The sequence below is a fragment of the Chinchilla lanigera genome, unplaced genomic scaffold (assembly GCF_000276665.1).
Source record: "Chinchilla lanigera isolate Chin_1 unplaced genomic scaffold, ChiLan1.0 scaffold00100, whole genome shotgun sequence".
Classification (NCBI taxonomy): domain Eukaryota; kingdom Metazoa; phylum Chordata; class Mammalia; order Rodentia; family Chinchillidae; genus Chinchilla; species Chinchilla lanigera.
The window spans coordinates 711,392-736,905 of record NW_004955501.1 but is presented as its reverse complement, the minus strand read 5'-3'; the positions used below and the strand labels follow the sequence as shown (position 1 = coordinate 736,905).

At 39.6% G+C, this 25,514-nt stretch overlaps 1 protein-coding gene and 1 long non-coding RNA gene across 6 annotated transcripts in view; one reads left to right on the top strand and one right to left on the bottom strand.

Moving 5' to 3' along the window:
- Armc8 (armadillo repeat containing 8) overlaps positions 1–25,514 on the top strand; it is a 94,918-nt gene that overhangs the window by 63,979 nt on the left and 5,425 nt on the right. For all 5 annotated transcript variants that reach the window (XM_013505762.1, XM_005406746.2, XM_005406741.2 and 2 more), the window contains 9 exons: positions 1,722–1,804; positions 2,114–2,195; positions 4,177–4,263; positions 7,069–7,161; positions 9,702–9,851; positions 10,799–10,894; positions 15,941–16,036; positions 20,878–20,950; positions 22,119–22,212. In XM_013505762.1, the coding sequence (XP_013361216.1) occupies positions 1,722–1,804; positions 2,114–2,195; positions 4,177–4,263; positions 7,069–7,161; positions 9,702–9,851; positions 10,799–10,894; positions 15,941–16,036; positions 20,878–20,950; positions 22,119–22,212 (854 nt within the window). The remainder of the gene's footprint in view (positions 1–1,721; positions 1,805–2,113; positions 2,196–4,176; positions 4,264–7,068; positions 7,162–9,701; positions 9,852–10,798; positions 10,895–15,940; positions 16,037–20,877; positions 20,951–22,118; positions 22,213–25,514) is intronic.
- LOC102008436 lies at positions 5,098–16,597 on the bottom strand. Its single transcript, XR_001231521.1, has 4 exons — positions 16,280–16,597; positions 15,718–16,012; positions 6,278–6,608; positions 5,098–5,366 (listed from the first exon to the last, which is right to left on the bottom strand). It is a non-coding gene; the product is annotated as an uncharacterized LOC102008436 (long non-coding RNA).

Sequence of the window (25,514 nt, the reverse complement as noted above, 5' to 3'; positions counted from 1 at the left end):
GAGACAGGGTGGTGTGCAGGGGGAGGTGACGGTGAGGCCAGAGAATAGGTGTACATAGAGGTAAGCCTGGGGGTAAGCAGTGTACAATGCTACCTTGGCACTTGTCGTTAATTGGTCCCAGGACTCTCGACAAGTGCTCAAAACAGTGACTGTCAAACCAGATGTTTTGGTGGAAAGCATAGAGCGTCATGAGGCGCTTGACCCTGACAAGTTCTCGTTTCCGTGTCAGGTACCAAACAGACGAGTACTGGGCACAATTTTCACATCAAAGTGTTGTGTACCACATTTGACACGTTTCATAGCAGTCAATACCAAAGTATGACTGTACATATTCTTAGCCACTTTGGGAGCTGTAGAACATTACGTGAAAATTATCATTCCTAACGTGCAGTGAAGTAAGTGGTTCCGTGTTCTCACTGTCCATTTCAACTATATTATCTGCACTCTTCCTATTGGCTTTGAACGTCCTGAGATTTTTTGCTGTCTCCTGAAGTCTGGCTTCTAAGTCCTTTCATTTTACTCTAGGTCAGTGATCTTCAACCTTGGCTACACACTGGACTCTCTGAGATTTTTTAAAAATACAAGTGACAAGTGCCTGGACAATTTAATTAGTGTGGTAGGCAAAATAACTTTTAAAGCTCCGTAGGGGATTGTTCAGTGTGGTCAGGGTTAAGATCCTGTAGTCTAGGAATTCTCCCAGCAGAATGTAATGGGTCCCTTTAATAGGTTGCCCTTTTGGGAACACCTGAAAAATATAGGGCTACTTCTCTGACCAAGTCAGTATTATAAGTGTGCCTAAGCATAGAGACTCTGGAGTCACATGCCTGGGGTCAGCTCTGTGGTCCTACTAAAGTTCTGTGTTATCCACAGTGCTCAATTTCCTAAGAGGTCAATGGGAATAATTTTATTAGTACTGGCAAAAGACTGTAAGAGTTAAATCAGATAATGCAATATGCTTAGCACAATGCCTGGCACATAGAACTCAACAAAAACTCATTGTTTTTGTTAATGTTTTTGTGCTTACATTAGTACTTTAATAGGAGAGCCATTTTTCCATAGGCTTTTATAGATTAAACTTAATTTCCTCTGCACACCAATTTATTTTGAATCTGTATATCGCTTTATGAAGGAAAACTGCAAGCTGTCTTATTTTTAAGTTTGAAAAAGATGTGATTACCTGTAGCATGTACGAGTGAAGGACGCTGTGTTGAAAGATGGTTGGTTACCTTTATAAAATTTAACTTCATTTCAATCCCATTAGTAGGAAAGTAGCCATAGAATGGCTCTGTCAGAAATCTAAATTTCATTTCATCAGGACTAAGTGTGGACTGATTTTTCTAGAATCTTACTCTGGCAAGAACCTGCCTAATAGGAATTTGCACCTTCCTCTCACCCTAAGATTGTTTATACAATAACTCTGTAATATTTATACCATATAGTTACTATTCTAAGTGTCTTGAAAAAAATAAACATAACCTGACCCATACCACCTGTCATTCAGCCTGGCTTTCCTTAGTGGGCTACCCTAACCTTTCTGGTGAGCTGCCTGCCCTCACCACAAGATGACTGTCCCAGAGGTGAAAACTTTTGCCACAAGCAATATTAAACTTTTTTTTTTGCAATATTAAACCTTTAATGGGCGTTAACAGACTTACATTTACAAGCATTGAAGTTTGTCACCTTTGTGTTGTTATTTATGCAGCATTAACCTTTTTCTCCAGATCATTGAGACTGAAAATATGATGGACCGAATTGTGACTGGCTTGTCTGAGTCTAGTGTCAAGGTGCGGTTAGCTGCCGTCAGGTATGAGCTTTAAATGGTCTGAATAAACATCCTTTGCTGTGTGTTTAACCTGTTTCCTTTCCAGTCCTTCACTGAGTAAGTGCAGACTATGAATGTTAATGGAAAGTATGTTCAGGTGAATTCAGACAGTGTGTAACATCTCACAGAGAACCCAGCCTCCAAAACCCAGGAGGTATCATCATGTAGTTGACTTACTTTCTACTCTGTGGATATGCTTGGCGTGTACATTAATAATAGTGAAAAGCCAAACAGTTTGTTTGAAAAATAAGTTTGGAATTCTTGGAAACTAATTTTGATTATTCTTTGTAGATGTTTGCACAGTTTGTCCAGATCTGTACAGCAACTAAGAACCAGTTTCCAGGATCATGCTGTGTGGAAACCCTTAATGAAGGTAAGAAGAAAAGGGTCATCATTCCAGAGTCTTTGTGAGCTGAGCTAGCCAACAGCACTCCCCGAGTCCAGGAATGTCTGATTTTTTGTATAGAGCATTTTGAACGTGTTTCTGCTTGAATCTCATACTCTGAACAGAGATCTACAGAATTTCCAAGGTCAGCATCTCACATGTGAGGGTAAAGTACAGCCCTGGTTGTCTTTATTAACTAAAGCTTTAAGTTATTCATATGATCTATCTGTTCACTATTACTCTTTACACTGATATCCAGAGTTATCTTTGTAATTATTAGGTGTAAAAAGAAAAAGAATCAGCCAATTACAAATACAGCACATTCTCAGTCTTTTGGCAATCCTTAGACATTTTTTAACGTACCTTTTTTGACATTAAGTCTGCTGTTGAGACCTCCCACCTCAAAAAAAGAAAAACGTGGGTTAAGGGCAAAGGGAGCTGAGTTGAGGACTAAACATATACATCAGGTGGTTGCCAGTGATGTTATCTCCTCATATGTTGCAGAACCAAGGTTGACTTGGCCTTCAGTCTTTGTCTTTTTTTTTTTTTTTTTTTTTTTTTTTTTTTATTGACCATCTATACCTTGGATTTAGTCAACAGAATTTTCTGCTTAATTAGGTTTTTGTTTTGTTTTTGAATGCTTATTAAGTATTGAGCAAAGTATCCAGGCACAGTGAACCAATTTTTTTTTTTTACTACAGAGCTCTTACCCTCCCTTACAGCTTCAGGTCAGAGTAGGGACATCAGTGTGGCAGAAAGATTTCAAGCAAGAAGAATGTGAAGTGGGCTTTGAAGGCAGAAGGACCAGGAGGATTTTTACTTAGGTAGCCTGTGACATTGAATTTGACCTACTTCCGTTCATCGGCACTCCTCTCTGTTGGACTTGTGGCAGCCCTTCTGGATATTCCTCCTTCCTTGTTATTGGCCTTTTGTGTACTGAAGCTCATTAGAGTCTCCAGACTCAGAAAGATTATTCATTCACTACTCTCTCTGCAACAACATTGTCAATGCCTTTCCACACTTCAAAGGCATTTGTTCAAGAAATGTGCCAGCTCGCACCCACAGAAGTCCATTTCAAACCCACAGTGCTTTGTCTAAAATGGAGCCAGGCTTGGCATTCCTGCATTTTTGAAGGTCCTCCAGTTAAGTGATACATTCTTGTATTGCTCACAAACTTACAGTCTTGTTCTCAGATTATACCTTTTTCATAGCAGCTCGATCTTGATTTATCGATTACCTGTTCAAGATTTTTTAAAATGACTCTCTTCTTCTTAAAATAAATCCCTTTGCAACTGGAGTCATTTTCTGTGATTGCTCAGCTCAGAATCCCTCTATCATACAAATGAGAACTGGAGCAACATGTTTTCTAATTCTCCTAGGGAAAAATGTAATGAAGAGTCTAGAATTTTGTGTACTTGTGTATACATGCATATAACCACTTTCAAACTATGACTTTGTCTCAGTTTTAAAGTATAATACTAAAAGTTTGGAAATAAACCAATGATTTGTTTTAGATTCTTTTAGGCTTCTCATAGTTCAGAGGCTATTTACGTATCTGCTGGTTTTTCTCTTTTGTTTTTCCATTTTAAACTATTGGTTAGCAAACCACAAGTGAGCAGCCATTTGATTTTAATTAAAAATCTTGTGGGAGTTTTTTTTTGTTCCTATTTTGATGAAATTTTGTTTGATTGATGTTATATATCACCCTTGTTATATCTTACATGTTATACCTCTCCAGTATGAGAAATCAAGTTGAAAGATGTATGTCTGTGTGGTATTGGGTGAACCCAGGCCTTGCACTTGCTCTGCTTCTAGACGATATCCCCAGGGTGTTTTCAGTTTTTATTTTGAGACAGGTCTTGCGGAGTTGTCCAGCTCTCCTTGTTTTTGTTTTTATTTAGCCTTCAATGATCTATCTTACTTCCATGATTCTAAACCTTAATGGTATCCCTTTTTTTTTATTCCATAGGTTTTACAGAATGCACCAGATGAAATCCTAGTAGTAGCATCATCCATGTTATGTAATCTGCTTCTTGAATTTTCTCCAAGCAAAGAGGTTAGTACTGAATTTTGGTGTTGCCCAGCTTAGTTAGAGCTTAGTTAGAGAACCTTTTACAGCAGTTAACATTGAAATCTGAATTGGGTTTAAAAACTACTTCTGAATTGTTTGATTTAGGTGGAAGGGCAAATAATTCATTTTTAAATATGGTTGTTTCCCATTCTTTTTTTTTGACCTAGCATATTCAGCTTATTTAAAAGATACTATAAAGCATATCATTGTGACACAGGCCTGTAGTCCCAGCAACTCCAGGTGCTGAACAGGAAGATCACCTGAGCCTAAGAGTTTGACCCAGCCTGGGCAACATAGAGTGACCCTGTCTCAAAAATGAGTAAATGAATGAATGAGTGAGTGAGTGAGTGAGCAAGCTGAGCATGGTGGTGTATACCTATAATCCTAGCATTCAGGATGGTCACAGATTGGATCCCAACCTAGGCAACTTAGCAAGACCCTGTCTCAAAATAAAAACAGGGCTGGAAATACAGTTCAGTGTGAAGGCCCAGGGTTCAGTCTCCCATACTGGGGCATGCATAAATAAATAAGAGCTTATAGTCAATCTAAACTACTTGAAATTATAAATACAAGAAAAAATTACATAATAGACTATTTTCAAACTACAATATATTCACTAAATAATAAGATTTAATTTTATAAATGAGGGTTAGGAGTCATTTCAAGGAGATAACTGGTGGCATCAGAAAATAATCTTTTAATGTTGTTGTTGGAGGAACGATCGAATGCTGGGATTTAGTGTCTTTTCTGCATTTTGTAAATTATTTGACCTTGCATTTTTTTAATAGAGAAAACTAAATTAATAAAAGAAGAAGAAAACCTTATAAAGTTAGTTTTATTATATTATGATATCTCTGGTTCAGGCAAGGGGAGCATGTACTTATAAGCATACATGAGGTCCTCGATCCAGTCCCTGGGGCAGGCGGTATAGTCGAGACTTGGATCTGCCCAATTATGAACTTGTTATTGGGCACTTAGTAGCTTCCCTTTGGTGGAATTTATTTTCTGCATGACACTTGCAGACTTTGATTGAAACCAGGAAGGCAGTGTTGGTAACACAGTGGTTCAAAGGTAGTTACTGAAAATTCCTAGGACAAAAGGGAAGAGACTGGCAGTTATTCTACAGAAAGAGAAAGGCAAGATAATATGGTAGATCTTCCAGTCTGTTCTCCTGTGGCTGGTAGTCAACCTGATCAGAATGTGTTATAGCCAGTACAGCACCATTTATCATCTAGAAACACTTCTTAGATTGCCAAGATGTGCCTTCAGCATATTTAAGGTCTAGTTGTGAAATAAAGTAGATGAGTTCAGGCAAAGGATCATTAAAATGATTGATTTCTTAATATTAAAAATAAACCAATCCAGGCCGGGAAATATAGCTCAGTGGAATTGTGCCTTCCTGGCAAGCACGAGGTCCCAAGTTCGATTCCTAGTACCAGTGAAAATAAATAAGTAAACCAATCCAAGGCACAGTGGTGGATAATCTCAGCTACTCTGGAGGCTGAGGCAGGAGGATAGCAAGTTCAAGCCAGCCTGAGCAACTTAGTAAAACCCTGTCTCAAAAGGTGGTAAGGTAGGAAGGGAGAAGGACATAGCTTAGTGGCAGAGAACTTGCCTAGTATCACACATACAGAAAAATAAAAGTAAACCCAAATTCTGATCTGGAAGGAAGGAAAATGCTGTAAGAGCATTTGGACCAATTGACAGATTTGAAATAGGGACAATAGATTGATAAAGCTATTGTTTGACTTTAATATAATCTTTTCTGAAGTTGATAGTTAAAATGTGATTAAGAGAACATCCTTGTTAAGAAATACATTAAAAAAAAAGAAATACACATTGAAGTATTAAGGTAAAAGGCATGATGTATGCACTATATTTTTAAATGGTGGGATAAAATAAATGATGTGGATATCGGTGTGTAGAGTGAAACCAATGATTACCCATTAAACAAAATATTAAAAATATCACAATATGTGCAAGTAAGGGAATATGTTACCTCCTTCAGAAGTGTCACATTGAGAGGCGCTGCCCTTTTCCTCATTATATAGACCTGTGTTTCTTAAAGTGTTTTTAAAATTCACTTGACAGATGGCCTTTGAACATTCATTGATGATAGAAAATCTTAATCTTCTAAGGTTAGACTTTCCTAGAATTATAAGAAACCCACTCTCATAGGATCCTAAGTATCATAATAGCTGGTCAAGGTAGCGCATGCTGTTTTAGGTGTAACGTGTGGCATGACCACAAAAGTGTCAGTCTCTTTTGCTTATGTAGCGGATAGGTCATAGTCCTGAAAGTATTCCTCAGAGGTGAATTCTGCAGCAGATCTGGAATAAAATTGACAATTTAGGAGGAGAGTGATTTATTTATCTAAGTATATTACATTTCTCTACTAAACTATTCATGTTGGTTCCTCATTACATCCTGTAAGCAACATACAAGACATGTGCATAAATAAAGCAAGGAGTCACAGTCTCAGGACAGTGAAAATGAGAGTGGGAACCTAGCTCATCAGAACATGGGTGAAATGGGCATGTAACTAGGGTGTTGCAGACTCTTTCAGAACGACAAGGACAAGGAAAAGAGCTTTTTGAGTTTTGTTGTTGAGAGAGAGAGATTGTTCTTGTCCTACTCAAAGTGACTTTAATGGCTGTATTACTCTTGCTTTATGAAAGTTGCTTGCAATTGGGTAAAAGTAAAGAAGAAAAAAATAGGCAGAGTGAGTGCTGGGGCATATACACAGTTTGCAAATCTGATTTTTAAAAATTTTCTTTTCCTTTTCCACAGCCAATTTTAGAATCAGGAGCTGTAGAGCTACTTTGTGGATTAACCCAAAGTGAAAATCCTGCCTTAAGAGTGAATGGAATATGGGCTTTAATGGTATGTTTTACCCTTTTTTTATGTCATAATTTGCAAGAATAGAGGTATTGTCACAGATAGAACTAAAGACTGTATTACTTGGAATTTTCTCATTTAAAAACTTGGCTATTAAGGCCCAGTTTTCTAATGATTGACGGCTTGGAAGACTTAGTATTCCACTTTCAGATTTATCTGTAAGCAAGTTGTGCTGTGAGCAAAAGGCTCTATGCCTCAGTTCTCTTCTCTTCCTCCTCTCCCTCCTCTTCTCCCTCCTCCTCCCCCTCTTCCTCCTCCATCTCCTTCTTCTCCTCCTCCTCCTCTTCTTCTTATTATTGTTATTTAAAGTGAACAGGTGTTGAAATTTTACTTTGCTGATTTTCGGGAAACAAATTTTTCTTATCACAGACATACTGTATTTATAAAGAGCTGCCTATTTTACAAAGCACTGTGAACAACTTTTTGAAATAAACTAAGGAGCATTCTTACCATACTTTACAGATAGTGAACTAAGGCACAAAACAATTATTTTTTAATTGATAAGTAAAAATTTTATGTTTATAGTGTACAACATGTTTTAAAATGTATACACAGAATACCTGAATTGAGCCAATTAACATATGTATTGCTTTATATACTTTTTTACAGATTGATTAAATAACTTAGCAGGGTAAAGAAATGCTTGATTAAGTCTAATAAATAATTTATAATAATAGACTAAATTTATGAGATCAGAGAACTTTAAGACTATTGAAGTAAATGATATTAAAATTATAAAAAGAGTACTCCTCCATGGATTTTTTAATATACATAATTATATGTATATATAATTTATATGCATAATTTAGAAACATAATTATAGCAGTTACAGTTTCAGTGTGCCAGTGTAAAAGTGCCAGGCACTAAGCTAGGTCTGTTATACTTTTTATCTCTAGTTCTTATTTCAAGCCGTAGTGGGATGTATCCACCTTATGAATGGGAAACGACTGTGGGGGAAGTGATTTGTGAGGCTGAGGGACCCACAGCCCGTAAGTGAAGGAAGCTCCCTATCTCATGCTGTATCTGTTCTGTTTTGGACATAAACTTTGGAATAGAAATAAGCACCACATCCAGTAGTTCTAGGATTCTTTTTCTCCTTAACTTTGTGCAGCTTTTAGCTCTTTTCTTCTTGAAATTTTTTTCTGAGACTTAGGTTTGTTTGTTTGTTTAACTCACTTTCTACCTAGCATCCTTCTAAATCTCCTTTTTAGGAGATATTCCCCCTAAGTTTCAATTCCTAGTGTCCACTTCTGTTCACACTTCAGTGTCAGGAATTCCTCGTAATAGAAGAGGTTACTTTGAAATCTGCACATCCAGATATAACTTATTTATTCCTCAGATCTGTCATTTATACAGCCCATGAGACTTCTTATGAGAGCTCCCTAACACACACAGCTTTAATGGTGGAAATTAAACTTAATCATCCTATTCTTCAAATCAAAACAAACTATCTTATTCACATCAGTCTCCGTATTACTAGCACCCATGTGCTCTGTTCATAGAGTTTAAAGCCTTGTAATCACTTTTGGCCTGGCTGTCTTGATGTCTGGGGAGTATTCTTTTCTCTGCAATGCTGGCTTGCTTCACTGATAACTTGATCTCTCATTTGTCTTAGTTTCTTAACTAAAATAAGTTCCTGGAGAGCAGTAACAACATGAAGTCTCCATTTTACGGGTGATTTTTATGTCAAACTTGATTTATTAGTTGTTATGTGGAATTTGCTTTTCTCCCCTTCAGCTGTGTTGTTTTAGCTTGGTGTTAAGGAGGGCTAATACATAATGTGAATGTGAGAAAAAAAAAGTAGCTGCTGGCCATGTTGGCTTGCTGGTGGCCAGGATATACCTCCTGCCTCGAAAGCATTGCCTGTGTGGGACAGCCCAGCCGTCCCCTCACCTAGCTTAGTATTGTGAACACAATGGGTACTCTCATATCATAGAGTTAACAAAGCACAACTTACTTCATCCATAATAAGTGAGTACTTTGAGATCATTCTCAAAATGCATAACACATTATAATCATTAAAAATCATGTTAGTAAGATGCACAGAAGGCAACTTGATAACCGTAAATGTAGTAATAAAAGGCTAGATGTGATTGCACACATCCATAAATCCAACCTGAAAGTTGAGGCAAGAAGATTGCAAGTTGAAGGCCAGCTTGGGTAACATAGAGAGATCCTGTCTTAAAATAAAGAGATAAAACAACCTGGGTATGTAACTCAGCACTCCCTGTTTTCAGCACTAATAAGAAAAAAGAAATTTATATTTATTGAAGAAATAGTAAGACTTTCAAATACCCATGATAAAAAGCAATCGTCTTTCTCATACAGAAGTATACTTAGGAGTGTCAGTCATCTTGTTCTTGACTCACAGAAATATAGGTGATGAGCAGGAGTCAGAAAATTACGACTCATAGTTAAGGATTTTCTACATACTTTATATACTTTGAAATTTTTCAGTTACTATTAAAATATAATTTGATAAAATAATGTAGACATGATTCTTGCAACTTCTTTAATCCTTTCAGAATATGGCATTTCAGGCTGAACAAAAAATAAAAGCAGATATTTTACGAAGCTTGAGTACTGAACAGCTATTCCGGTTATTATCAGATTCAGATTTGAATGTGCTGATGAAGACATTGGGACTTCTTAGAAATCTCCTCTCTACTCGGCCTGTAAGTAAATCACCCAGGCTTCCAAATTAGCTAACTCTGCATAGGAGTTCCCCAACGTTGCTGTCTCTCTCTGCTCCTATCAATGTGTGTTTATGAGTATGGTTCAAATGCTGTTTCTTCCCAAAGAAGCAAGAAGTTGATGTCTAGACTTGTCACTTCATAGGCATGTCAGGAACTGCTTCCCTACAAACACCACTGCCACTACCCTTGCTCTGCCTGTCCTGCCTCCCTTTCCTCCACTGGTGCTAGGTATGTGCTGCCTTTGTTACTTTATTCTTACCTGGTTTTCTGACCAGGATGGATTTTCTCTGCCTAAATCATCTCCGAGGCCTCTGCTTATTTCCCTTTAGAGAAGTACTCTCAGTGTCGTTCCATAGAAACGACCTCTCCCCGACCCACATTTATAGACCTGAACGCTGAGGATGTCACTGGGCCAGGCTGTTAGTACGTGTCGCAGTAGGAGAGCCTGAGCCTTGCTGGTGCAGTTGCTGTCAGTGTTCTCTCTCTCAGTGGCCTTCAGAGAGAGGAAGAAACATGGCTGGCTTCCTTTTCTGTGTCTTACTTGCCTTGGGAGTCGTCTTTACGTATTTATGACTCAAAGTACTATTAGTAAACCTGCACCATATTTTCTAAGTCTGTAGGGTTTTTTCCCCCCATACCCATTTTTTTGTGCTCCCTTTTTCTAAAATATCTATAGGTTTAAGATCCTCAATAGTTTTAGTCCTGTATTCTGCTAGACCAACTCTATGCTTTCTTCGTGGTCATTAAAAATATGTACATTTGAAGGCAAAAATGCAGCTTTAAAATACAATAAACACTGTTCTTTGACATCTAGTTCTGCTTGCTATGGTGCATTGCAGTTGTATATCATATTATTTAACTTTTAGAAGCATTCTTTCTGTGATGTTTTCTCAGAAAATAATTGTGGATTTCCCCTTGTTTTCCAGCATATAGATAAAATAATGAGTACACATGGAAAGCAAATTATGCAGGCTGTCACCCTTATTCTGGAAGGAGAGCATAACATTGAGGTTAAAGAGCAGGTATGTGTTCCTTTTTTAAAAAAGAGAGTGTGTTCTGAATGTGAATACAAAGGTAGATCTCAGGAGTCTTCTGAAATACTCAAATCTGCAGAAGACAGAGCTGAGATGGAACATGCTCTAGAAACAAGAAGAAAGATCCTCCTGCATTCCTTGAACTCTTTCCAGTAATTCTTTTCCTTGGGATAGAGGAAGGACATATAGTTTCGCCCTTTGTATTACACACTGGATACCCCATCCCTGTCTCTACAGGAACAGACTCCTTTAATCATCATAGGCTTGATCCTTTATTCCAGCCTCACTGCTTCTACTCTTCTCCAGACTTACACTCTTGCAGCTTCCTGGTAAGATTATCGCTCATCCTGGAGTCAGATTTAGTTTCTTTACCTTTAGGCATCTTCTTTTCTTAGTTGCTATCCCAAATGCGGCTTTCTGTCGAATTTTAGAAGGGTGAGCTTATAATTGGCATGAAAGTACAGAAACTACATTTATTAGCAGACCAGTTAGGAGTCACTTTTCTGTATTTTCTGGGATTTACTATGGGAACTTTAAAGATAGCTATATCTGTATATCTATATCTATATCTATATGTATATTTATATCTCCTCTCCCTTAAAAGTCACCTTCAAGGTTAAGATTTTAACCCAGAATCTGAATTACTGGTATCTTCAATTTCCTAACATAGTTATCATCTACATGAGTATGTTTATTTTCAAAATTCGTTGAGCTGTGCATATGTATGTACCTCTGTGAAACTTGCCCAAGCTTATTAAGTTGGGGCCAAAGAGTCTTAATTCCAGGATCCATGCCTTTTGTCCTTTGTTCCTGAGTTAGAGAGTTTAGCAGGCTTCTGAAGGGCAGCCTGGGAAGTAAGACTGGTAGAACTTGAGAGGCTGTTTTGAATTTATGAGTAGAAAAGGTGGTGGACTTGACCAAATGGTTTTAAGAGGTACTTTTGATGATTTCTATTGAAAAATAAGTGTGTTATGATGAACAAAAATTGAACACAGAAAAAGTGTAATTTCTTAAGCATCACTGAAATGAGATGAAATGAGATTCTTACACTCAAGAACACATACACACATACATTGCTCAAAAGAATTGTTCCACTGGAGAGCATCAGAATGAATTGTGTCTAAGACTGCTCACCTGGATAGAATTCTGCTATCTTGGAAGTAAAGCAAGGTAGAAAGGCCAGGAAAAATTTAGATGAGGGCAAAAGAAAAGACCAGTACTAATAGTGTGGGTTATTTTTTTTGGTACCAGGAATCAAACCCAGGACCTTGCACTTGCCAGGCAGGTGCTTATGCCACTGAGCTATATCCCCAGCATAATAGTGTATTTTTACAAAACATACATAATACTACTTGATACAGATTTTGGAGATGCTCCAGAAGGAAGTATGTAAAAAAGTTGGAGTATTTAAAATACTTGATTTAAGACTTATTGTAAAATATGATAAGATAGTAGGCTGAGCCAGGCATGGTGGCACATTCCTATAATCCCAGCACTTGGGAGGCTGAGGTAGGAGAACCATTGCAAGTTCAAGACCAGCCTGGGCTACAAAGTGAGCTCAAGGCCAGCCTGAACTGCATAGGAGACCCTGTCTCAAAAAGACAAAAAAAGATAGTAGGCTGTTAGCAAAAGCACATGTAGATCAACAGAATGGATTGGAGAGTCCAGAAATTGACCCACACGTGTACTGCCAGGTGATTACTGGCAAAGGTGCAAGGACAATGAGTGGAGAAACAGTGGTCAACAAATGGTGCTAGATTAACTGCCAAAAAGCAAATAACTTGAACTCATAACTTACACCTTAGGAAAAAATTTACTAATAGACCTAACATGAAAGGTAAACTTACAGATCCTTTGAGAAAACATACAGGAGAAAATCTTTGAGATTAGACAAAGAGTTCTTAGATATGACAGTAAAGAGGTAAATTTACCCAGAAGAGGTAAATTGGTCTTTATTAAAATATAAAACCTATACTGTATGGAATGTAAATGAACAAGTCATCCACTTGAAGGAAATATTTATGTGTCATACATCTTGTGGACATAGTGGGCACTGTGACCTGTGTCTTGAATATATAAAGAACTCTCAAAACAAGAAGAAAACAATCAAATAAAAAAAAAGCAAAAACTTTGAACTAACAACAAAATATCACTATGCATCTTTTAGAATGAAAACTAGAAACATACCAAATGAATGAATATACTATGGAATACCAGTCAGTAATAAAAAGGGACAAACTGTTAATAGATTCAACTACGCAGATGACTCTTTAATGAATTATACTGCGTGAAAGAAGCCAGATTCAAAAGGCAGCGTGCTGCACAGTTCCATTTATATGACGGTCCATAAAAGAGAGAATCATAGAAACAGAGAACAAATCACAGGTACTGAAGGATGAAAGAAGGGGTAAGGATTTGGACTACAGTGGGATAGCACAGGAAAACTGGGGAGGGAGGATGCGGTAGAACTGCTCTGAATGCTGATTCTGGGTGTTGTAAGATTCTGTACATTTATAAAATAGATGTTACACCAAATAAGTGAATTTTTATTTAATAATTTTATTTGATAATCTCTTTCTGTCAAATTTCTCCCCAAAAAGCCAGCTGGGATTTTATTTTGATTGAGATAGCATCAAATAGATCAACTTGGGGATCTATTGAGAACATAATGTATTGTTTTTTTGGTTTTTTGTTTTTTTGGTTTTTCTCCGGTACCGGGAACCGAACTCACGAACTTGCGCTTGCCAGGCAGGTGCTTTTGCTGCTGAGCTAAATCCCCAGCCCTGAGAACATAATGTAAATGAAATAAGCTCACACACAAGTTCAAATATCACATGGTTTCTCATATATGAGAAACACAAAATATATATAAATATGAAATAAAGAGCAGGCTGCACATGATGGTACCTGCCTGTAATCCCAGCACTCAGAGGCTGAGGCAGGAGGATCAGCACAAGTTCAAGGCCAGCCTGGGCTACATGGTGAGTTCAAGGCCGGCCTGGACTACATAGTCAGACCCTGTCTAAATATAAAAAAAAGAGAGAGAGCAAAATAGAAGAGAGATAAATAGGCAATAGGAAAAAGTTCAAATACTTCCTCAAATTGCATATTTCATTTTTTCAAAAATATATTAATATACTAATTTGTTTCATTTATATTACTAGTTTATCTTAGATCATTGGAAAGAAAGATTTGTGTTATCTCTTTTTTTGTAAGATTCCTTTTGGTTTATGTCTTACATGCTGAGTAACTTCTTTAAAGATAGTGATACACAGTGTATCTATTGTTATTCTCTTATTATGTTAAGAAATTTTGTTTGATTTTTTTTCATAACCTTTTTTGGAAATTGTATCAATTTGGAAGAAGTGGTATCTTAACAATATTGAATCTCCCAATCTATGAATACTCTATATCTTCCTGGGTATCTAGGTCGTCTTTAATTCCATGTAGCATTGTTTTGTAGGATTTGGTATATAGATCTTGCATTTCTTTTGTCCAGATTTACCAATGTATGCCATATGTTTGATGCTGTTCTAAACAGTGTTTTGACAATTTTTATTTTCAGCTTAATGTTCCCCTTCCTAGCATACAGATCATTTTTGAATATTGATTTTGTATCGAGCTATCTTGCTGAATTCACTTTTTTTTTAAAAAGAAAATAGTACAAAAAAAGAACTCACTTTTAAGTATGTTAATCTTGGAGAAATGAAACCATATACCTTCTAGGGTATTTGAGGATTTGGGCCTAGTAAGAAACACTTTCATCAGTTAGTTCAGTTAGCTGAAGTCTTACATAAAAAAGGATTAAAGTCAGAGAAAATTAATCCAGACACAGTGGTTTACACCTAATCCCAGCTACTCAGGAGGCTGAGCCAGGAGAATTGCCAGTTCAAGGCCAGCCTGGGCAACATAGCAAGACCCTACTTTTTAAAAAAATAGTTGGAGAAATATTTAAGTCTCTACCTTATCACCACCTCTCTTATCATTGAGTGTTTGCTAACTGCCTCGGGACTCTAGGTCACTTCCTCAAGAAGCCTACTCTGAGCCTTGGAATAACCAGCAAGGGCTTTTTTACTTCATGCTTTCTTGGTTCTCTGTTTTTACTTTAGTCACACCACAGTGAAATGTAATTGCCTATGTAATGGCTTCAGAGCCAGGGAATGTGTCCTCCTTGCTCGCCCTGATGCCCAGCAGTGGGCAGGCCCATGACAGACAAAAAGCTTTTGTTGAATTGCTAACTCTGGTATTGGCATGATCTAGCATTGCTAAACCCGGCATTACCCTACCAGTCTTTTCACTTTTACCTTCATCCTTGCCACCTCTTGTCTAGTTGTGAAAATGAAGCAGCTGACAAGAACAGTCTCTACCTCTGAGAAGAAACCCCCACCCCCACTGTAGTAATTATTCTCAACATACACCGTCCTGCCAGCCGGCACAGGCTCCCTCTAGTCTCCATATCAGGCCAGCCTGAACTAAGCTTTCGCATGCATTTTGTGTCCTTTTCTGTTCCTCTAAGAGGGTTCCAGAAAGTCAAGCAGTCCTAATTGTACATGGCCAGTAACGGGTAGACAGGATAGGCCTTCACCCAAAGTTACGAGCTTGGGAACAACAGCAGCAGAGGCCTAGGGAAGTGAAAGGAGTTATAGTACCTATGAAATTTCTGTGAAAGACACTACATCTTTGAAGAAGTCCATGGGTTACTCATAAGAGCTTCCTTTAGAAATGAAGTTTTCAAGAAAAACAAAACAGTAAAATTATATTTTCTTTTTGATCTCTGGGCTAGTAAGACCTATGCAATACCACTGCTTTACCTGGCTGTGGATTAATGCTCAGCAAGAACCTGGGAGTGGTTCGGTTCTCTTTTGTCTAAGGTAGACTTTGATTGGGTGTGGTTACAGTTGGCCGTGTCGAGAGATGAGAACCAGGCCATCAGTAGTGGAACCTGTGAGAACCCGTGCACCTTGCAGTGAGAAGTTGCCCAGGCTCTGGGGATCGCAGAGCTTCCTTGATTGCTGGCTCTTCATTCTTTTCCAGACTCTGTGTATCCTAGCCAACATAGCTGATGGAACAACAGCAAAAGAGCTTATTATGACCAATGATGACATCCTGCAGAAAATCAAATATTATATGGTAAGCCTCTGTCCTTTTCGCTGCATTAGAAGACAGGGACTGCAGCACTGTTGTCTTAAAACAGATTGAGCAGAAACTTTGAAAAGAATAAACTACTCCATAGTAAATTTAAGGAACTCTTTTCCATCCTGAAGAAACTGGGAAAAAAAAATACATGAAGCTTCAGCCATTGGTAACATTTCCACCTACCACCCCACTCCCTACCCTGCTCTTCTGCTGATTGCCTCCCTCTTACTCAGGCACCTTAGCTCCTTGACCTGTTTGCTTCCAAACTCAACCTGTCAGGTACTGCTGTGGCCATTCTGCGCCTCATGCCTTTGTGAAAAACTGCTCATTGCCAAAATCTGGGTATGAGACACTCCTCTTTTTATGTTGTCATAATCTCTGAGCAGAATTCTAATCAGGAAGTGACCCTTCCTCCTCCCTTCCACCACTAACCTGCCTTCTCTGCCTGCCCCTCAAAATCTGCAGTCATGGAGGAAGGCACAGAGCAAGCTGAGTGGTTCACTTTACAAAACCCAGATGGGCACTCAGCCCTGCATGATCCCTCAGTGATTCTCTAGTGAGTGCAGCCCTCACTCTTCACAAAGATAGGTTCTTATCCTGTCTTCGTTCTTTAAACTTGACCTCTTCACTCCCTTTTCACTTTAGTGATGGCCTCAGCTTTTTCTTTTAAAAGAATAAAAGCTGACATCCTTTAGTGGCTCGCTGTCTTGAATCAGATCCCTTCCCATGTCCTTATGATGTCTGTCAAATACCATATAACATAAGCCATCTGCATCCCGACCTCATCTTGTTCCTCCCTTTTTGTTCACTACACTAGCCTCTTTCATTTCTTCAGTGAGACTGTGTCCCTTGCCACAGGACCTTCATGCATGCCAGCACCTGTGGCTGGAACACTTCTTTCCCCTCTCATTTTGTTGCAGTTTTGGGTTTTGCAAGGAGAACAATACAATACAGAACACATATTTTGTAAGATCATTTATAATAGTCACCCAAAGAATCATAAACAAAAAAGAGTACAGGAAATCTGTCCACACACTAAAGACCAAAGAATCCAGCTGAGGGCCTGAATCCCATGATAATCCTGCATGAGTCCAGCTGAAGACAGCGCCCATGACGATGTCTCATGCAGGCCTGTTTTACGGATCTGCGCTGGGAAGACCCAAAGGTCGGTGGTGGAAGCTAAAAAGTCTGTGCCAGTGGGATGAAGGGTCTGTGCTAGCAGGCTGAGGGATCTGAACCGGAGCCAGGAAGCGACGCTCAAAGTAAGAAACAGCTCCCCCAAAAAGTACCACAGCCATCCTCAGCAACAGTGAGGTTCTGAGTTACCATCAAGAACACCAACGCAACAAGCTTCTCCAGGAGACTGAGCAGTGCACCATCTTCCCCTCTGGAGCCAGGAAGCGATGCTCAACATGAGGACCAGAGCTCCGCCAAAGTGAACTGTGGCCGTTCTCAGTGACAATGAGCTCTTCCTCCCATGAGAACAGCCAAGTTCATCAGGAAAGCCAGCGTGGCAAGGTCCTCCAGCAGAATAGCCCAAGGGAACCAGCAGCTCCCTAACAGCTTCTAACAACTCCCAACAGCCTCTCCAGTTTTTCCTTTCCGGTTCTGCCTCTTATGCTGCTGGCAACAACCTTTAGATGGGGGCTTCCGACACCCGGCACCATGCTGGTTCAGTTCAGCTGGGTGTTACAAGTTGACCACCAGTTGTCAATCCACCACACCTTTTCACCCTTCAGATCTCAGCTGAACTGATGCTTTCTCTCTGGACTCTTACCTGTTTAGGTTATTTTTTATTACTATATAGATTGTTTCCTTCTTTCAGAGCACTTAGCTCAATTATAGTGACATATCTTTATAAGTCTACAAAGTTTCTCTCCCAAGTGTAAACTCTATGAAAGCAAGGGTTGTGCAGGCTTGTGCATTTTTTTATCCAGTACCTTGTATAGTGCATTACCTGTAGTATATGCCCAATAAATATTTGTTCATTGAAAAGGTAGTGCTTCAACCAGGAATTCCCTGTCTTTCCAATTCCAGATCCACACAGTATTTTATCTTTTAAAAGTCTCCCTACAAGTAGTATAGCAGTTGCCTAACATACAAGAGACCCTAGGTTTGATCCTCCAGTTCCACCGCAAACAAAACACAAAAGTTCTCATTAAGGTACACCTTAATGAGAGGTACACTCCCCTTCTCATTGAGGTACACCTATTTCTCTGCTCGTGTTCAAGGTCAGGTTTCTTAAAACCATCTTTTGAATGTGCTATCTCCTTCTTACTTTGAAGATCACCCTTTAACCTACTTCGTCTAGCCTTCATCGCCATCCCTCCATTGAAGCTGCTCTAGTTGGGGTCACCAGTGACGTCCATGATGCCCAGTCCAAAGGGTACACTGTCTCCTCATGTTATCCCGCTCAAAGCTGACTTCAATATAGTTGACTGTTTCTTCCTTGGAACATTCTTTTCTCTTGGCTTGCATGGGCATCATACCTCCTTACTTACCTGTTATTTCATACATGTCCTGAGATCCTGCTTCACAACTTTGCTGTCACAGTAGAGCCTGTTAGAGAACTTTCAAAAACTATAGCCTTGTCGTCTCCCTCCCAAGACACTAATATAATCGGTCTGGTTTGTATCCTGGCCATCAGGATTTTTTTTAATTCCCTTTTAAAAGGGTTCTGGAATATTTTGGTGTTCTTAGGTAGAGTTGGGAACCACTTCCTTTGGAGACTCTTATCCACTCCATGGTTTGTACTTTTATATCTACCTTGATAATTTCCAGATGTTTGCCCCCAGCCTGTATCTTTCTTTAGAGAGACCCAGATACCCTCCTGCCTTTTCAGCATCTTCATGCAGCTAATAGCTCTTGAGGTTGATGTTTTAAAATGAACCCTTAAATAATCCCCAGTGAACATCTTGCTTTCTGGTCTTTCCTGTTCATTATAGTTCCATCCACCGCACTGCTAAAACTTGACTGAGTCTCTCTTTGATTTTTTTTTGCCTCTCTCTCCTCATTCATCAGTTTATCAGCAAGTCCTTGAGCCCTTCACCCAAAACTACTCTTGAGTCTGTTCTCTTCTTTCCATCTCCACTGTTCCCTCCCTGGTCCAAGCCATAGTGTCTTCTGCCTCACCGACTGTGCAGTAACGCTTCTTCACTGCTATACAGTCCCTTCAGCCAAAGTGATCTTCTGAAACTATAAATCAAATCCTATACCTCCACTGTATAAATTCTTTAGGGGCTTCCTTTGAACCCAGAATGAAATCCAGTCCCTACTCTGTCCTACAGGGAACCCACAATTTGGTCATACCACCTTCTCTGAACATATAGTTCCTTTTTACATCAGATCTGTACAAGAACTTTGCCATGTTTTTGGAACCCCTCAAGTGTATCTGACAACTTTCTGTTCTTTAAATCTGTTTAAATATTGTGTCTTTCAAGCAGATAATTATCTCTGTGCACTCCACCTAAATTAGTGAACAGATGTTAAATTAGATAACAGATATTATCTCTGCACCATCCCCACCACCATCCAGTTTTTTGAAGAATGATAAATGGACTTACATATAGTAACTACTACTTATAGTGTAAACAAGCTCATGTATTCCCTTTTATACACTTTACTCACTGATGACCTGAGGCTGAGAGCAGGGGATAAGTTTTATTCTGTTTTGTCTTAATAGAGCCCAAGTTTGACATCTCTTTCAAGCTGTTCGCAGGTAAAAGAATCACTCACTATAGAATTCTAATGGAGGGAGCCACAGCCATTCCTTTGTGTCTTCTTGGTAGAGATATACAGTCTGTTACTAGAAGATAAGTCTGTCTTAGCCTTAAAGAAATTTGAAATTGGACATTGTGGCACATTCCTGTAATCCCAGCACTCAGGAAGCTGGGGCAGGAGGATCACAAATTTGAGGTCAGCCTGAACTACAGAGTAAGACCCTGTCTCAAAAACAAAACTATTAAGCATGTCATATAATTGGTATTAATGACTTCAGATTCTCATAAATTATTTAAATATACTAGAAAGTGTTTTTTAATTGACAGCAAGGATTGTTTTACTATCAGGTCCTCTTTCACTTAGGAGAAAGTACTTTATATGAATCAGTGACCCTACTTATAATTATACTTTCAATAACAAAAATAAACCAGAACTATGTTTTAGAAGAATAGGGGCTTGCTTAGTCATTTGAAACACTGGATAAATCAGGTAGAGATTTGGTCTAGTTCTGGGGATACTCTTATAAAAATAAAGTATTATCCCAGAAGCTGTAACTCTTAATTTCAGCAAGTAACGTCAGGAGAGTAAACCATTTGTAGAGTGTTTGTGCATGAAAGACGAGTTGTTGTAGAACTCCCTGACCATATCTTCACTTTCTTTCTCAAAGGAATTACTGGATCAGATTAAGTAAGATAATCAGTAGGTTACCAGATGTCCATCCAGTTTGGCTACCAGTGACCTGAAAGCATAGCCTAAGTCAAGAGCATAGAATTGCTACATGCCATTGTTTCCATGTGCATTGATTAAATCATAAATTGCAGACTGCGTCTGTGGCACTAAAGGCATTGTGTTCAGCTAACGAAAAGGTTTTTTTAATTGACATGGGACTGTCTTTTGGCAAGGCTTGCCATCCTGAATCTGCCAGATCTGCCGCCCTGCTCGTTCCTGTCGTTTTTACCCAGCCTTCACATTTATTAATGTTAACATCAAGACATGAGTTTGTGGGTTCTGCTTCATCCTTGAAGACTATAATTACCCATGATACATTCCAGCGGGGGGAGGTCTGAAATGAGATTACCTCTATTTTGATTTTTATTCCTTTTCTGCATTGATAGGGTCATTCACATGTCAAACTGCAGCTTGCCGCTATGTTTTGTATATCAAATCTCATATGGAATGAAGAGGAAGGTAAGAGATTTGTTCTGAAGAAAAGTATGGGGAGACAGTCTCACACAGGCAAGGCCCGAAGCCTGAGTTCCTGGGCAGGGTCCCATCCATGGACTAGCCATGCCCTTCACCCAGTAGACACACTCTGGTTTGAGAATCAGTGTGACTATCTCGAATCACCTGGACTGAGGCCCCACTTTGGAGCCAGCATGGTACCACATTCCCAGGAGTGAGGGTGAGAAGTAGGTGACAGTCTCTGCGTTGAGAAAGCTGCTGCAGAGGATGCTCAGGTGCGTGAAGATGAGAGAGGGAGGGTGGGTCTTTCATGATGAGCAGAAAAGGCCCATTTGGGAACTGCACAAATGAGAATAAAGGAGAAGAGCATTGATGGGTGAGAGGTGGTCTTCCTTGTGAAGGAGCCAGTCTGTAATGATCAAAAGTTCTCCACTTGGGCTGAACACTAGAATCATCTGTGGAGTTAAACTCTCTCACAGAGGCCCAGGCACAGGTGATTTCCAAGTGATTCCAGTTTACAGTCAGGCAGGGAGAGGCCCATACTGGATCTCTGGTGGGCTAGTGGCATTAAAAGCACCTTGGAGTCTGAACTCTGTCCCTAGAGATTTTTGGGTCACTCGGTCTAGAGAGAGTGGTGCATGGATGATCACTGAGGGTCTTCAGTGGGGAAGAAAGACTCCAGGGGAATGACTTGGTGCTTGTGTCCAGAACAAAGTGGAAGGTGAAACTGGATTTAACCCACTGGTCTAGATACGAAGCAGAATCTGTGCCAGAGACACAAAGCCGGGTCTCAAGGTGTTGGTCTTGCTTGGGGAGCACAGCAGTATGAAATTGGAACTGCCACTTGTGCTGACCAAGACACAGCAAAAAGTGCTTGGAAGAAAGACAGCAAGAGAGGGGGAAATAAGACATCTTTAAAAGAAAAAAGTCTGAAAAAAAAAAAAAAGAAAGAAAGAAAAGAAAAAGTCTGACCTGGCTAGGGCTGTATGTTCTGAAAGAAGTGACAAAGGTGGGGCCCGGTGACAGAGGGCTTTATGTTAGGCTAAGATTTTGAGTCTCTAGTCCATGATAAATGAGTCTAGCAGTGGAATTCAGGATGGATTATAGGAAGGAGGGCCAGGAGAGGACCTATCTGCATCATGTTCCCAGTAACCAGGGAGCTTTAATCTTTTAGGCTCACAAGAACGTCAGGATAAATTACGAGACATGGGCATCGTAGATATTCTACACAAACTGAGTCAGTCACCAGATACAAACCTTTGTGACAAGTGAGTATCAATATGAAAGAGCCTTGCTTTGGGATATGTTGGATTCTTTTATGAAATGGTTTAAATTCCTTACTAATTCACATAGCCAACCTTCTAGAATCTTTTAGATTTTGGATTTTTTAGTATCCTGTGAGCTAACTGTAGTCATTCAAGTGAGATGTAAACTAACAATTACCAAACTATTAAAGTCTCCTCTTATTCTGAATTAACACATGTCTGGGCCGCGTTAACAGAAAGCTGGAGAAGATCCAGATGCTAGTCCCTTGCCTTCCTTTGATCATTAGAATAGAAATGGGTGTCTTGTTGAAAAGCAGAAAGACCAATAGCAAAAACACTGATTGATTAAAAACTTCACTGAGCACTGCCTTGTACCAGCCTGGCCCTGCGGCTGGGGATATAGTAGTGACCACTAAGCAGTCAGCACTCTCAAAGAGCTTATATGTCATGGAAGGGGCAGGAGTTATAATCAAAGACCCAGATGAACTCAGAATAGTAGAAAATGCTCTTTCTAACTGTGTGTACTGTCTTGGAACAGCCTTCATATATTTCCTGTTCCAAGAAATTACTTCTGTATTTAATAACACCACAGGGAACATCAAGTCTTCATTCTAGACTCAGCCTTTCAGGATCTGGCTCTGGCATTCTCATTCCCCAAACTTCTTTTCTGCACCCTACCCCAGAACTAACTCTGCACTCCAACCATACCCGCCTGCTTAAGTATCACACCTTGAGGTACTTGCACATTCTGTTCCATGTGATTTACCATCCCAGCCCTCTCCAAGTCCCCATTCATTCAACAGATTTTTTGCTTTAATACCTGCCCTATTTAATTACCTACCTCAGTATTTTAGGTGTGGGAGATACAATAGTGAACAAACTTAATGAAGTCCTTGCTCTCATGGAATTTTGATTTAGTAGAAAAGACAAACAGTAAGCAAATGAATATGTGACATAATATCAGACATCATGAAGAAAAATATAGCAAAGTAAGGAAATTAAATATAGAAGTATTTTTTCTATATGGCTTAGTCAGTAAAGACCTCTCTGAAGATGTGACTGACCAGAGACCTGGATGGGAAATGAAGGAATGTGCTAGACAGGTGTTGTCTTAGTCACTTTCCTTTTGCTGAGACACAGTTACCCAACATCCACAACTTAAAAGAGAATGGGTTTATTTTAGCTGATGGTTTCAGCGAACTCCAAGGCAGAAATGCATAGTGAAAAGGGCTAGGATAGAGGACAGATGCTTATCCCAGGGCAGCCAGGAAACAGTGAGAAGGGAGGAGTCAGGGAGGGAGTAAACCCTGCCAGGTCATGTCCTCAGTAACCTACTTCCAACCAGGTCCCACTTCCCTAATAGCACATTTAGCTACGTAACTCATCAATGGATCAATCCATTGATGAGTGTAGCACCCCCATGATCCAGTTACCCTCCAAATACGTGAAGCTTTTGAGGGACATTTTTTTATCTAAATCATGATATTCTGTCCCTGGACTCCAAAAGACTTATGTTGAGGTTATTCTGTAAAAATTCATTTAGTTCATCTCTAAGAATCATCAGAGTCTTTAACAGCTTTAGCAGTGCTGAAAACTCTTAAGTCCAAAGTCTCCTCTGAGACTCAAGCAAACTCTTAGCTGTGAGCTCCTGTAAAAATCAAAAAGTTAAATACTTACAACATACAGTGGCATAGGGTAAACATTCCTGTAATAAAAAAGAGAAATAGGGATATAGAAGTAAATTGGTCCAAACTAAGACCAAAAGCCAGCAGAGCAAACATTGAATCTTATAGTTCCACATATACCACACAGAGCAGGTTGTGGTAAGATGTGAACTCTGAGGGCGTGGGCATTCCTAAGGCAATGCTAGTTGCAGCTCTCATGTCTTCTCTTGAGCTGGCTGTACTCACTATGACTCTTCTTAGAGATGATCCAGGTTCCTGGCATCTCCAGCTTTCTGGGGTCTCCACTGTACTTTTGGCTTCACTCTTACAGTTTTACATACTACCCTCTCAAAGGCACACTGTTTGGCCTTCTGAGTCTTCTAAAACCTGGGTGGAAGCCTCCCTGACCCTGTAACTCTTACATTTTGCATGTTTGAAAACCATAGATCGTGCCAAGGTTTGGTACCAGCTTGAGCAGTGGCCATGCGTTAGGGCCATAGCTGTAAAGGCCTCGAGTGTCTGGATGGCTGAGCACAATAAAACAAATCCCTGGGAACCAGTTCTTTAGATGGGTTGTGGAGACAAGGGGCTCTCACCAAATGAGAACTTAACAGATTGACACCTTTGAGCCTGGGAAGGGTGGGGTCATTCTGTGATGCTCTCAAACCATCTTTCCTATTGTCCTGATATACTGCTTGTCTTTTTTTAATGCTAAAATTTTGAGCATCCATGCTCTCCATGACCCCAACTTTGTGGGTGCCTCTGTTCCAATGAAACTGAAAGCAGCCAGCAATACCCATACACAGCTTGAATGTTGGGTTGCTTTGATGTTTCCTCTGCCAAATTAATTAGCCTATTGTCCTTAATGTCAGTCTCTTACAAAGCCTCAGGACATGGGCAAAATGAAGACAAATCTTCCAGGCATAACACAGATCTTTAGTGTAGCTGCCAGTGGAGTCCTACTTTCCAACTGAAACCTGTGAAGCCTGGTTTTTACTGTCTGCATTTTGTTGAGCATTCTATTCTGAGCTCTGACCAGTATTGCTTGTCAACCTCAGCTTACAGCTTCTTTAGCCAGCATCCCCAAACCTTTTCAAACTCTTCCCATGAACCAAAGTGTGTCAGGTATAGTCACAGCCATGACCCCACTTTTCTTGTACCAGTTTCTGTCTTAATCACTTTCTAGTTGCTGAGACACAATCCCTGACATCCACAACTTAAGGAGGGACCGTTTATTTTAGCGCAGTTTTAGTCTGTGGACAGGAGGTCCCCAGGCAGAAATGCCTGGTGAAAAGGTCCAGACCAAAAGACTACTGCTCTCCTATGGCAGCCAGGAGGCAAATAGAGAGAGCAGAACTGGAAAGTGAAACACACCGTTTCCAGGTCATGCCCCCATGGACCCACCTCCAACCAGGCTCCACCTCCTGAGAGCACATTTAGCTACTAAACTCCACAGTGGATTTATCTACTGGTGAGTATACAGCTGCCTTTGTCCAATCACCCTCCAACACATGAGGCTTTTGTGGGTCTTTTTTTTTTTTTTTTTTTAAAGTCTAAGCCACAACAGGTATTTAGATGAAGAATATTCCAGGCAGAAGACATAGTTAATTCAAAAACCTTGAGGCAGAAATTAACTTGGCA